At 31.1% G+C, this 15007-nt stretch overlaps 4 protein-coding genes across 4 annotated transcripts; all 4 read right to left on the minus strand.

The window, feature by feature from the left end:
• Positions 1-28: 28 nt before the first annotated feature.
• Positions 29-1454, minus strand: LOC108476536 (uncharacterized). Its single transcript, XM_017778763.2, has 3 exons — positions 1228-1454; positions 908-1111; positions 29-469 (listed from the first exon to the last, which is right to left on the minus strand). Exons 1-3 carry the CDS (start codon positions 1309-1311, stop codon positions 302-304), a joined length of 456 nt encoding a protein of 151 aa, XP_017634252.1. The 5' UTR covers positions 1312-1454; the 3' UTR covers positions 29-301.
• Positions 1455-2513: 1059 nt separating this feature from the next.
• Positions 2514-4083, minus strand: LOC108478883 (uncharacterized). Its single transcript, XM_017781339.2, has 3 exons — positions 3866-4083; positions 3536-3739; positions 2514-2899 (listed from the first exon to the last, which is right to left on the minus strand). The coding sequence occupies exons 1-3, from the start codon at positions 3956-3958 to the stop codon at positions 2828-2830; spliced, it is 369 nt and encodes a 122-aa protein (XP_017636828.1). The 5' UTR covers positions 3959-4083; the 3' UTR covers positions 2514-2827.
• A 3898-nt stretch (positions 4084-7981) lies between these two features.
• LOC108478502 (uncharacterized) lies at positions 7982-9319 on the minus strand. Its single transcript, XM_017780961.2, has one exon. It carries the CDS (start codon positions 8823-8825, stop codon positions 8193-8195), a length of 633 nt encoding a protein of 210 aa, XP_017636450.1. The 5' UTR covers positions 8826-9319; the 3' UTR covers positions 7982-8192.
• Positions 9320-9805: 486 nt separating this feature from the next.
• Positions 9806-12663, minus strand: LOC108477443 (phosphatidylinositol 4-kinase gamma 2). The gene is made up of 2 exons (XM_017779989.2): positions 10780-12663; positions 9806-10638 (listed from the first exon to the last, which is right to left on the minus strand). The coding sequence occupies exons 1-2, from the start codon at positions 12124-12126 to the stop codon at positions 10261-10263; spliced, it is 1725 nt and encodes a 574-aa protein (XP_017635478.1). The 5' UTR covers positions 12127-12663; the 3' UTR covers positions 9806-10260.
• Positions 12664-15007: the final 2344 nt, after the last annotated feature.

The raw sequence follows: 15007 nt of genomic DNA on the forward strand, positions 1-15007 counted from the left end.
GACAACTTTTCACAAGCTGAAGAATCTGTTGTCACTTCAAAGACATGCTATATTTCTAGATGGAATTCAACTCTAGTCTCTAGACAATTGCTAGATACACAGTGAGTATTTGTATAAAAAAGGAAAAGCTACTCTTCACAAATAACAGATACACAAAAGGGAAAAGCTACGTTCATAACTTAGGTGTCATTTTGAAGGATAATAATGCAATAGAGCAGCATACATAGACTTTGTCTAAAAAATACTCTGCATCAAGCACATACTGTTTCCACACCTCAGAAATTCATATCTTCTACTTTTTCTAAGCATGCTTTGCATCTGAGGTATGCTGATCAATCAATAAATCGGAAATCCTCTCGGCATCTGGAATACCGCTTTGAGAACTCCTTGGACCTTCAGGAGTAGGCTGATTGTTAGAAACTTCTTCATTGGGGCTTTGACATATATCAAATGGAAACCATGAGTCAGCCTGTAAAACAAGTAAATAGGAAAAGCTTTTAGGAAAGGGTAAATCACAGAGTAGAAGAAAGTACTCTTCGGCAATTATTTGGCCCATTAAATTTAATCATAGGTAATCAAATATTTACCCCTAACTGGACGAATTTAACACATAATTTTATTATAACCCTATTTTCTTGCAATTCAAGAAACTTTCTCTATTGGCCCATAGTCACCCGCAGAGGCAGAATATAGAAGGAAAAAACACCAATGAATTACTCAGCATCTGTGTTTTAACTTTCTCCACCATTTGTTTTTCATCTATAATTTCTAGGAAATGAAAGATCGAGCTAGTCAATAGATATAAAGAAAGCAGAGAGATTGAAAACAAAAAAAAAAAAGGAAAAAAAAAACGGATGGATAGATCACAAAATAAAAGTAAGCAGAGAGAGAGAGAGGAAGATAATACAAGCTTCATAGTTTGTTCTAGCCCCAGATTCTTTTGTTGAAGTTCCCGATTCTGTTCACGTAATTGTTGTATGATGTTTTCGAGGATTGAAACCATATCGTTAAGCCTTTCATTGCGGTGTCTTAAGCACGAATTTTCATTCCTCTGCGCCGCCGTCAAAGCCTGCAATTCCGTTTCCGCTTTCTGCAATCTCTCAAACTCCATCTTCATCCATCGCAAAGACAGTAACATAATCAGTAAGCTCTAGTAATAGTTTAACTAAGAAAAAAAATAGAAACATTGGGGGAAATTTTTGAGTTGTTGATATTTGATATACGTACGTTACGCTCTCGGCGGCGGCGACGATCACGCTCTATCTTTGCTGATCTCTGAGCTGGAGTTAATTGACGTCTACTGGTATCCATTGATTCTCTGGTAGATTTCCCTTTTTTTTTTTTGGCTGTATGTTCAGTTTTTTTTTTTCTTCGAGTTTTCTTTCATAAAAAAGCAGTTAACGAATTCCACCGCGTAAGCTTCTTCTCCGTTTCGTGACTCAGCGTTTTTAAATTTTATTTAAAAAAATGTAAATAATTTATTTAGTTTTTCAAATATCAAATAAAAATGAAAAGTTGTTAATTGTTAATTATTTAATTGTATTTGATATAAAATATGAAAATAGTAGTAGATTAAATAAAAATTAGTTTAAGTAGATTATTAAACAATAAAAAAGTAATTAAAGAATAATCTTTTATCTTCACACCACTTTGTGAATTCTCATTATCCCATAAATTATAATAAATCATATTTTTTAACGATTTTATTATATACCATAATAATATATATATATATATTTTTTACATAATATTCAAAATTACTCATAACTCCACTTCAATTCAATTCATATATAAAATGTGCTACGGTACACTCGAACTCACAACTGAATTCCTCCAATGTTAATAAGTTAAAACACAATCTGCATAAATCTATTTAACACATTTACCACGAAACAAGGGACAAATCCAAAGAAGGGGCAAGCAAACCTTTGAACTAATAAAATGAAGAATTTGTTTTTTAGTTGTTTTTTGGTATTGGCCCTGTCAAACAATTTTATATTTTTTGTCCCGCTTATTTCGCCTCTATAAAATATTACTTAATTGGACAAATTATTACAATTTTTTATAATGTTTTTATATAACAGTGATATTAGAAATTACTCTTTTTAAAATTTTCATACAATATTCCTTTTTTTTTTCTTCTTCCAAATATCTCATTTGACAAAAATAATTGTTGAAATATGATAACCATATGAAGTAGTCCGATTTTAATGATTAGATGTGCAAGGCAAATGCCCACCATGTCATCCAAGCTTTTACAAATATACTCTTAATTAATAATAAATCTCAAAATTATATATAAATTTTGATTCAATTTGATAAATTAATTCTGATTTAGTGTTAACTATAAAGATTTAAAAGAGCTAATGACTCTATTTATTTTCAAAGGCAATTATAACTATTTATGCAAATAATAAACACTAATAGCATTAATGATTTATAAAAATCAATTAAAATTAAAATGTCACTATATAATTATACTAAACTAAAATTCACTAATTACACAAAACACATTAGAACAAAAATTACTTATAGTTTTGATATCTATCCTTTCTAGAAAAAGTAGTGCAGTTCACAATAAATACAAGATACACAAAGATTACAATGACAGGTGAGGCTAAAATCTCTTTCACCAGTATTATTGTGGTGTATTACTATAAAAACTTCATATGTCGGTATGCAATGTGGTTGAAGAAAGAAAAGCATCATATACTAAGTAGAACCAAGAAGAATGCATATGCAATAGAGCAGCACCTCAGAGACTTTGCCTACTAAAATACCCTGCATCAACCACATACTACTTTCTAACCATACATTGCAGTCCAAGTTATGATGTTTTATTGTTTGGAGCTTCTTCATTGGGACTAGGAAATTCATCAAATTTAAAGAATGACTCCGCCTGAAAAGATGTAAATGGAAAAGAAGAATATTCACATCAGGATTTTAGAACAAGAAGATCAATAAATAAATGCCTGTCCTGCTCCTGCAACTAAACAGAAATTAGTAAATCTCAACACGGTGAAAGTAAACAAAGAGAAGGGCTTTTGTTGATATGCTAAATTATGAAAAATCCCTTCTTCTTTTTTAAGGTTAAGGAAGCTTTAGAAAAGGGCAAAAATCACACTGTACAAAGTATTATAAAGCAGAACTTCATAATCACTGTCTCAATCATTTTCATTGGATCAACAAATGTTTCCATCTTTATACCAAGCAAAGAGGAATCGAAGACTTACCTTTACCGGACGAATCTAACATAGATACAAGGATTATGGAATAAATAAAAGTGTATTTTTCTGCTTTCCAAATTAAGATCTTTGTTACAGTAACTATATTAAGAGATTAAAACTTGGGTTGGTTTCTGAGCGAAAACCTAGAAATTCCAGGCTTCTCTTTCCTATGTATTGCAATTTTCATGATGAAATATTGATGGAGATCTAAAGAAATAGCATAAAACTAGAACTAACCAAACAAAAGAAGAAGAAGAAGAAGAAACAGAAAATCATAATATACAATTAAGTAGAGAAGGAGAGAGTACCTGCTTCACTATCTCTTCCAGTTCTAGCTTCTTTTGATGCAGTTTTCGGTTCTGTTCACGTAGTTGACGTATGGTGTTTTGGAGGTTCGAAACGAAATCGTTGAGCCTTTCGTTGTCCCTTCTTAAGCTCGTATTTTCATTTCTCTGCTCCTCTACTGAAGCCTGCAATTCCATTTCCGCGTTCCGCAATCTCTGGAACTCCGTCTTCATTGATTGCAAAAACATTTAGAAAAAGAAACAAAAAACCTAGATTATTTAGTGAGTATCTAGCTTCAGAAAAGGAAAAAGAATGAACTATTGAGGAGAAAATGTAGAATTATGGGTCCGTACATTTTTTTCTCGGCGGCGGCGCCTATCTCCCTCGATCTTTACCGATCTTTGATATGGTGTAAGTTGGCGTCCCTTGCGATTCATTTGATCCATTGGCTAAAAGCTCATTTGCTATTGAGTTTAGTTTATTATAAAAGGGAACGCCGGGAGTGCACCGCGCGAGCTTCCTATATTTGATATTGTCAAGAAGTATTTGACATCAACAGACAGGTCCTTGGGAGAGTAACTTTTGAATTTTAATTAATTAAATTAAATTATTTAATTTTTCAAGTTAATTCGAGTATTTTAAATTAAAGTCGAATTAAATTTTTATAATTTGAAATAATAAATTTGTGTATATACATTTTGATTCCTATCAATTTTTAAATAAATAAATTAATTTCTTTCTCAACAAAATTATAAAAAATTATAAATATTTTAAAATTTTCAAATAATTTATAAAAATTCTAAATTTTATATTTTAAAAATATAAATATTGAAAATATTAAAATTATAAAAAAATTTAAAAATTTTAAAATAATATTTTTGTGACCTAAATAAGTAAATTACTTATTCAATTTTATTATACTAAACTATCTTTTTTTCTCCTTATATTATTTTGAAATAGTTTTCGAAAAAATATGGTTTCAAATTTATATGCTCAAACATGGAATTAGTTGTATTGTAATAAAATTTTAATTTGACATATTTAATTTTTTAATTTAACTCAAACAATTTTATTCGATTCAATTTGACTTGAATTTCATTTTACTTGACTCGATTCAAAATTTTCAAATCGAGTTAAAATGATAAAATAAGACTCATCAATAGATTAACTTGAATAAAAAATTAAGTTTTTCGGTTTAACTCAAATATGGATTACACAATTCAAATTGTCCGAAAATTCGAATAAGAAAAGACAAAACTACGTAATTTTGATAAATTTTTACTTTTTAAAAGTTAAAATTCAAAATAATTAAATTAAAAAGCAAAACTATATCATTTTGATAAATCTTTACCCATTAAGTTAAAAGTCAAAATCATTATATTGTTCATGCAGTTAAATAATCTTGTACTTTGTCTACTAGTTAAATAATCGGTCCATCTAAACGCAACATTAACTATAAATAATGTGATTCGTTAACTCGACTCAAATTGGCTCAAAATTTTTTGACTCGATTCGAAAAAAATTTAAATTGAATTTGGTTGCTAAAATAGGATTTATCAACTCGACTAACTCGAAAATTTTTGAGTCGACTCGACTCGATCGAATACTCACCTTTAATTTTAACAACCAATCAAGTAGTTTTGACAAGTCTGTGACTTAAAAAACTGGCACAATTTAAATATATTTATTTAAGAAGTTTAATATATTACTAATTGTAATTTATTGTATTTTATTCTACATAAATTTTATTTTAATTAATCAAATATACATTATTTTTGAGTTCTACTGAGCTTAAAATTCTTATTATTTGCAATTTATATTGTATTTCTCTTGCACATAATTTTATATGTACCTAGAGTTTTTAAGTTATATGAAAATAAATAGAAATGAAAGGCGTCGTACATTAGAATATTATAATTTTAAACAAACTTGCCAATTTAGTATGTTATTGTTTATGTGTGGTTGCTTGATTGAAAAGAAATTTATGGAAACTGAAAAGGAAAAATGAAAAAGTAAAAGTAAAAAGACTGTTTTAATTAATTATGTTTGAAATAAAAAGAAGTGAAAAATAGTCGCAACAAAAAAAAAAAAAAAAAAAGGTTTTGATCGGATATTTGTTTAAAATATAAGAAAATTGAGAAGGAAAGGGACAAATCTACTTAATTTTATTACTCTTTTTTGGTCTTGTTAAAAAGAAAGAAAGAAGTAGGCGAGAGAATCTTATCTTCATTCTTCCCACCCACTTTGAGTTTCTTCTCTTCTTCTTTGTCTTTACCAAACATAATGGCAAAAAAATATTGTCTAATTTTGTGGGTCGGAAATTAGAATATTCTTCCTGATGTAATCCCAAAGTAGGAGTTGAATTCTTGCATTTTTTAACTAAAATCACGTTGGATTTTTTTTTTTTTTGAGATGTTATAACTTTCATACTCGCAACTAAAGTTTAACAAAATTCGAAAAATCGGAAATTGATTATGTAAATATAAAATTTGAGTTACAATAAACCTTGAAAAGTTACAGATTAATTAAAGAATTTTATTTATAAAAGTTGTGAGTTACAATATTTTTATAAAATTTTTGATTCTTCGTTTTAATAGAATCCAAATAATGTTTAGATTTGATCTTGAATTAATATAAATTGTTTTAATCGTTATTGAGATTTAATCTTAAAAACGAGGTGACATGGTGACAGGTTATTCCACTTCAAAGGTTTTTATAGACTTGATCTTGAAGACTGAATTTTATCTCATTTGTATTTAGGCAACTAGATTCTAAAGAGGTTTGATCCAATGATCTTCTAAACTTAATATTGGATAAATGGTTTTACTTTAATAGCCTTCTAAAGTTGATATTAAAAATTCATTTGAATGATTTTAATATATTTTATTTATTATTTATTATATATCTCATATTAATTTAAATTAGTTAGATATAAAACAATACTTAAATAGTACTATTAATTTACAAATAAGTTCTAAAAGATTTAATTTTTCATTTATTTTAATTTAATTAGAGACAAACATTAATAACACATGATAAATAACATAGTATTTCTCCTTTTTAATTTTTCCTTTCTCAAAAGCACTTTTAGTACTTAATTACTTTTCACCCTCTAATAACATAGTATTTTTCCTTTTTTTTCTTGGTACTTAATTACAAATGTGTTAAAATCATTAATTAAAATAAAAAATATTTTTAAAATACTAATTACAAATATTTAATAGTTATATTTAAATATTTAAAATATAATTTATATATTCTAATTAAATTTTATAAATAATTAATATTTATTGCTTAAAAATATTTAAAATTTATATTCTATATATTAAAATATTAACAAGAAGTTATAATAATATTTTTATATTCTTATTAAAATATAATAATATTAACTAATTTAAATATTATTTAAATGTATATTTGTTATTTGATAATAACATGTCTAAAATGGACATTTTATTTTACAAAAATACTTTTTGACAGTAATGCTAAACACTCAAATTTTAAACCAAACTTTTCAAAAATACTTCTCAAAAATATTTTCCCACAGCACTTTTTAAAACAACTTTTCAAAAGCGTTGTTAAACTAGGCCTAAGGAAGGTGAAGGATACCTCAAGCCCGCAATGTAGTGTGAAGGTTCCTGTACAATAAATACAGTGTAATTTGATTTTTATAGTTTTAAAAGTAGAATATTAGTTATTTCTTTTATAACAACTAAAATTTTATTAATTTAATTAAATGATGTGATATTTGTAATATTTGTAAGTGATTTCACCCGCTCATTGTAAATATTTAACCAATTTAATTTATATTTTATTCATAGATTAAATACAATTATTTAAATTAAATTTATCTTATAAAATTAATATTTTTACCATATTCTGATTATTTTTATTTTTTAATATAATATTTAAAATTATTTATAATCTCTCTCTAACCTATTAATAGGAGGATAATACGTTTTAAAATTTCATTAACTTTTAAATATATTTTATTTAATGAATTGAATTTGTATTTTGCAAATACAAGTAACTTAGTAACTTTATTACATTATTTTAAAAAGTGAAAAGTGAAAAGAAAGAGACTCGAGTTTCTAGGGTAGTGGAGTTGTGTTTGGTCCCACCCACTCCCACTCTAATTTCCTCACTCCCCAAAATCCGAGCCAATTACAATTAATTCGCCGATTCATGATCCCCAACTCTGCACCTGCTTTTTTTTTTTTCATAAATTAAATGAATACGACGTCGTTAGCCTTTCTCAACTGGTAGCTATCTTATCTTGGCTTCCTGGTATTAAAAATAAATAATAAAGTAGTAAAACAAAGAAACAAGCCGCATCATACGCGGCTTTCCATTAATCACTTAACAGAAAAAAAAAATATAATAAAAAAGTGGTTAACTACATTAATTTTCTTTACTTAACTATTAAATAATTTGATAGGGACCTAAAAAGAAATAAACAATTTGATAAATTAAGCGCTAAACTTAGAAAATTTTTAATTCTTAAAAGAGCTTACATGCAATGAAAGAAAAAAAAAAGCACTAATTTTTACACTGCTTTCAACAAATTGGGTATACAAAATGTAATACCCAGAGCTTCAAAAACTAAAAATTTTTAAAGAAAAAAGCCAATTAGTCTAAAGTTAAATGAACGAAATGTGGGCAAAAAGAACAATAAAAAAATTAGCAGTGAAAACCTAAAACAGACCCATCAGTCACTGCAATGGTGACTCTGCACCCAGATTTAGCCTTCACATGATGGGTGAAGAAATGCAGAACCCGAATCCGACCCCCCATTTCCATCCGAGACTCAATCTCCATCGTGGGTCCGATTCGATTCCCATTATTAGTCCCGCCAAACCCACCAGGCACACCAATGGGCCCCATTGTCGTCGTAGTAATAGGCATCGTCGCCGCCGATGCCTCATTCGGTGGCGCTAACGGAAAAGACTGAACGGCGAAAGTAGCAGCCATATACTGGGTCCGACCCTCTTCGATCTTCCCCGCCGGTATAAACATGAACCCGACTTGAGAGCCCGAGTAAAGCAGCTGGATGGAGCTGTCGTAGTGAGAGAAAACGGCCCGGTTTGGGTTTCTAACGGTGACGTATTGGGAGAAAGTGAAGCTGACGGTGTTGTTACCGACGGAGAACGACGGGAGCTGCACGGTGTTGACGGAGATCTTCGGGTCTTGAGGTTTGAAAACGGTGAAGTAAACGATAAGAACTATTATTACAAGGAAGATCAAGAAAACCGTTGCTACAATACACGAAGCTAGATTTGTACGACCAGATGGCGGCTTTTGTGGCTTCACCATTATAAATGTATTTTTGGGTTCAACTGCTTTGTTTTCTTGGGTTTGATCTAAAGAGAAGCGGTGTTTGGATGGGAGGAAAAGAGTTTATTTAAGGAGGGAAAATGGGGAGGAAAGTGATCTATATGTGATGTAAAACAGTAAAAGTGAAGACTTTTTGTTATAATTTTCTTGTTTGTAGTATTTTTACGGTGTAGGGTTTAGACTCTTTTTAAGAATTTTCAAAAATTAAAGCTTTAGATTTTTGGTTTTTGATGTTTTGAGGAAAGGAATCAAAGATGAACAGAAAAGAGAGAAAAGTGGATAATTAAGAAAAATAAATAAATAAAGAAGGTGGGATTAGGAAGAAGAAAATGTTGGTTCTGTGAGTTCTATTCTGAGGATGTTTGATTCCTTGCAAGAAAACAGTTAATTCCAGTTTTTTTTTCCTTTTTTGGTCGGCCAATAACTGTAAACAACAGTCATCTCTCTTAAAAAACATGTATTTTCATTTGAAGGTTTAGGGTTTTAAGCTTGAAAATGAAGAATAAAATAAAGGTAATAACTTGAACTTAATTACTATTATCTGTCTATTACATGAGAGTTAAAAGAAAATCTTTAGGTAAAAGATATTGATTCCCTTTTTACCACATGCCCACCGGTTCTATTTGTCAATACTGTAATAAAAAGACTTGTGTAAGATGGTCTGAAAATTAGTAGCAATGAAAACAAATCAGTACCTTTTTCACAATGGGAGGAAAACACAGTTTCATGGCAGAGGACAGACGAATGTGGGGAAAAAACAAATAGCCAAACTTGCAATAATTGAGATGCCAACTTACCAAACAAATTGCAGCAAAAATTAAACTTTGTACTAGAATGCTGTAACAGTGATGAGTGGTTGTCATGTTATACTAATATTTCTAAATATTTTTGTAGTGACAATTCAAGAAATAAATAATATAAGTTAAATTAGAAGAAATGGTATGTACAAATGCAACATATACATAATGTAATTTCATTTGCTTTGCAGCTTTTCCTAATTTTCTGTTCTTTCACTTGCATCTGTAGGCACAAGTGAATGTTCCCTGAAAAATGTTGAACAATCAATATTTACAGACAACTTCAAATGTATGTACAGTTTTTTTTTGTTTTTTTTTTAGCTCTTCTTGAGCTATGATCCTGCAATCTATATAAATATAGAATCTTAGCATACATATATTATTTATTATCTTTGACTCTGCTCAATGTACTGATACTGATATAAGGGTCAAGTAATAAGCTTGACTGAGTGAAAGAAAGGAAAAAAAAAAAAAGAAATAAAAAAACACGAAAGCTTCGGCCGGTGTAAAAGAAGATAAGCCATCTACGTTCGCGTGATTTTGTTGCGGTCCATACAAAAATGGACTCGTCGTTAGGTGAATACATACAATTATGTAATGTATTCTAGGTTGGCAAATCAGTTTGTGAGTTTGTCAAGCCAAGAATCCATGACTTCAGAGACAGTTTCCATGAACGCAGCTTCGCTCATGCCCGGAAGCAAGGAATCTTGAGCTTCACGAACGATCTGCTCGATCGCGGATTCCTTGTTAACGGTTTCTCTGCACATGATGCTTCCAATGGTGAAGGGAGTTAGACCTCGCTCTGCACCTTTTTTCAAAAGCATGGTGGAGATTCGCAGTGTGCGAGCGCACTCAACAGGAACATCCCACCCGTAGTAATTCAGAAGTGCGATATCTTGTTCGGCATCCAGTGATTTTATATAGTTAAGAGTGTCTGGAGAGTAAGGCTGCCGCGATTGTGGCCAGTAAACCCAATCAAATGTGCAATCCTCAAACTGAAAAAAAGGCAAAAGGAGATTAGTTCAAAGATTGAAATGATCTATTGTATTGATTAAATTCAAATCACAAATTCCCATATATGAGGTGAATATACAAGTAAAACCATGGCATTATTAGAATGGCATGAGTATACTTACATTCTCAGGCAGGCAGTAGCCGTGATCGATTGGAATAAGCACGGTGCGACCATCATCTCCTTTCCCAATCAAGATATTACCAGCATGTCTATCAGCATTCGCCGTTCTTATATCAAACACACTGATCTTGTGCACTTCCTCCATAGGGAAACCTCCAGGACCCATGTCCTCACAACTCCCCGAGTTCTTCATAAACTTCTGTAACGATCCGAGTTTAACATTCTCAGGTGCATGTTCATACCCATCAGGATGGTTAAACCCTTTGTGCAAGCATTGAACCATGCAGGTAGGAGGCACACCAGCGAACCCCATCATCTCGCCCGACACAGATCGAGGTCCATTCTTGGGATGATCCAATATATAAGCAGCCACTTCTCTAACTGCTCCTTCTCCAACCTTTGTGCCCCTTTTCAGCCCTTCACCATTGGTTGATAACGGTAACCCTTGTGGATTGTTCACAGCATTTGGCTCCTCGTCGATCGGCTTGAAAATGGAAACATAATCAAGCCCCGATTTATCTTGCATGAAATAAGTCCCTCCAGTTCCTTCAGATGATCTAATCGGCTGGTTCCCTATATCCAATCCATTAAATGTGGAATGAATCATGTCCCATATAAATGGAGGCAATCCCACTCTGGGGTTAACAAAAACAGGCTCCAACAAGAAATCCTCTGTCACAATCTGATGATGCTCATCGGATTGGTTTTTTTCTCCTCCTACACTACCTCTACTCTCATCTAGCTCACTCTCAGCGACAACAGAAAGTTCCAAATCTTTCTCGACAGGTTTAGCTTGAACTTTGGCTGATTTTTGAACCACCAAATGCATCACGGCATCGTTATATTTACATAGATCATCGATTAGCCTTTGGTCGTCGATTTTTTCACCATTAAAGAATATCTCTTGTTCATCGACACCCACAAGGCCTTTTTCTTTTCTAGCTATCCTTTGTTTCAAATACCCAATGTTCCTATTCCTATTAACATGCAATTCAAATTCTTTCCCACAACTTGTCCGTACAGTGATAAGCAAAAGATCGGAAAGCTTCAAAACTAAATGCAAAACGTTCCCACCTTTTACGCCGTAGTCTTTGAGGAGCGAATCGTTCCGAGTCATCTCTCTGCCTCCGCAAACAAGCGTCTGGTTCTTCACTGCATACCCTTTGCATGTCTGGATCCGAAGCTTGACGGAGGCTATCGAGTCCGACTCCAAAACTCGCATCGGAATAACCGAACCGGCGACGGAAAGGTAAAACAAGATCGACTCGCCCGCTTGGTTTTCGCAATAACTGCGAGAGTGAACCGTTGCTTGACGAACCGGACTCAAAGCACAGTCGGCAACAGACATTTTCTTCTGCGATGAATTGAAGAAAAGGAAGGAAAAAAGAGACTGAACAGAAAAAATAAAAAGAAACGATTCTTTCCTACAATCCCTGCAAATGACAGTCAGCGAGACGGGGACATAGCTGTAATATTTCGTTATCGTGAAGGTGGAAAAAGGCTAAAAAGCTCAAACTGGGTATTGCGAGATAGCGGATTCTTTACCAAAAGAAAAAGAATCGAAAGCAAATGTTCAAGAACGAGAGCTTTTTAAATTGAACAAAGGAAACAGCAACGAGAAAAAAAGAAAACCCGTGGATTTGGCGATCCAAACTAATCCCCCGACTTTGGTGCTTTCTTCGTTTCTGTTGTAATATGGCCGATCTTCTCGCCGATTTTCACTGCTCCGGTGCAAAAATCGTCGACGATGTGAGAGAGAGAGAAGGGAAAGTGAGTGGAGGAGGAACGGTAATCTAGCCGTTGGCTTTATATAAGCTTTGACCCAACGACTCTAACGGGAGAATCGTTTTTAAATTAAATTAAGGAGCACGACGCCGTTAGAATGTCAGTAACGGTCGTTTGGGTAAGTTCAAGGAAGGCGGGTTGATTTTACTTAAATACCATTGAGATTTTGCGTAGCGAGGTAAAAGTGAATTAGAGAGTGTGAAAGTTATTAATGCTTTATTTAACAATGATAAAAGGGGGGATTACTCCATTTTTCTTTTCACTTTCATTTAATATTTAGCTTTATAAATCATACTGATTCCAACTCATGGACATTAACAAATTTAAGTGCAACAGTTTTATAGATATAAAAGGCAAAAAGTAATGTTAGCAAATACTTTTCAACTATAAATGTAAAGAATGTTTAAGGACCAATTTTTAATTATTTTTAACATACTAAACCCTCAATTTGGTATATAAATTATAGATTTAACTTATGTATTGAATCATTCTTAGTGGTTATATTTTTTTTTAAATTTTAGTCTTAATGCAAATGACAATCGTCAAATCTATTAACTGATTTTTTGTAAATAATATGTAAAATAATAAATAAACATAATATCGCATGTGATAATATGTTTGACACATCAAATTTTAAAAACAACGAAATTTTAACTTAATGAACCTAATAGTTATCATTTGATTAAAACTTTCAATTTTTAAAAATACGAAAACTGAAAATAACTAAATTAAAATATAAATATTAAATTTATAACTTAAAGGAAAACATAAATCATTTGGCTTTTTGAATGACCACCCACTGTAGAGATGTTGAAGTTGTAAAGTTCCCATAAGCTAACGGAAATTTAACGGAAAAGTGGAGAATGTATATTACATAGGATCTTCCTTAAATGGGTAAACTACATTAGTAGTCTTCCAACTATAATTTTTTTTCTTTTTTAGTCATTCAATTATGAAAAGTTACAAAATTATCATTCAACTGTTAGTAAATTTCTTTTTTAGTCACCCAACTATGAAAGGTTACAAAATAGTCATCTAACTATTCAGTTTGTCTTTTTTGATCACTCAACTATTCAGTATTTCCACATTAACCAATTAGATCATACTAAATAGTTCTTCTTGCAATCTAAAAAGTCAATTTGTGCTATTAGACCTTGTACTTTTAAGTAAATTGTGAATTTAATATATGCACTTTAATTTAATCATTTTCAATTTTTGTACTTTTAGAAATTTAAAATTTTAGTCCAAATTAAACGGCAACTATTAAACCATTAAGTTAAGTTCTGTTATTTTCAAAATTTGATACGTCAAACATATTATCGTATGTGTAAATAGTGTCATATAAGGTTGTCATCTTCACATATTACAAAAAAAAAAAACAGTTAATAGATTTAATGATTGTCGCTTACATTAAAAGTAAAATTTCGAAATTTGAAAAAATATAGTGACTAAGAATTATCCAGATGGAGAATATGGACTAAATCTTTAACTTCACACATAATCCAGGATCAATAATAGAATTTAACCAAACATATTTAATAGTTATTGCTTAGTCATGACTAAATTTTTAGAATTTAAAAAGTACGAAAACTAAAATTGATTAAATTAAAATACAAGTATTATATCCATAACTAATGCAAAGTAGATGGTCTAGTGGCGGAATTTGGCCATCTAAAAATGAACCGAATCAGGTGATGGGAATCCACAAATAGGTTGAGACGCAAGATCCAAGTTCATTGCCGTTGCAATCGAAAAGGGTCTGTCCCCAAATTCTTCTTACAAATGTGTTAAAGTAATCACTCACTTTGTCGTTTAATGCATTATTATGTCTCCAAGTCACACATGCAATGAAATACCTCTCTCTGTCTCTCCCCCACCCTTGATTTTCCCATTTCCTATACATTTCACTTTCTAAACCTACCATGTCCCAATTCAGAAACCCTCTTTGTGTCTTCTTCCTTTCACAAAAGCGAATAAATTTATTTATTTTTTTAAAAGAAGAAGTTAATTTCATCCTCTCAATTGGTTGAATAATACTCATTAGTATTCAAACAAGCATCAAGAAATTTAATTTCCTTTTGATGTAGATTTATTTTACGATACTTAGTTTACATTTATAAAAAGTATCTAATGAATTATGAGTTTAATACACTCTGTTTAGCAGACAATCACTTATTCACAAACTTCGTGTGGGGCTAATAGTTTTCATTTCCTGTCTCGTTAAAAAACCTTTTCACTTTGCTTAGCCCTATCTCCCTCTAGGGGTATTTTAGTGATAGGTTCTATAGGAACTGGACGATCCTATTTGTTTCAAATACCTAGCGACAAACTCCTATGTTTCTTTCATTACAGTATTTCTTAACAAGTTCTTGGATAACAAGCTTAAAGGTTTTCTTATTGATGATATTGATATTGATGATAGTGGCGATATCGATTGTGACCTT

Source organism: Gossypium arboreum, chromosome 12, assembly GCF_025698485.1.
Source record: "Gossypium arboreum isolate Shixiya-1 chromosome 12, ASM2569848v2, whole genome shotgun sequence".
Lineage (NCBI taxonomy): Eukaryota > Viridiplantae > Streptophyta > Magnoliopsida > Malvales > Malvaceae > Gossypium > Gossypium arboreum.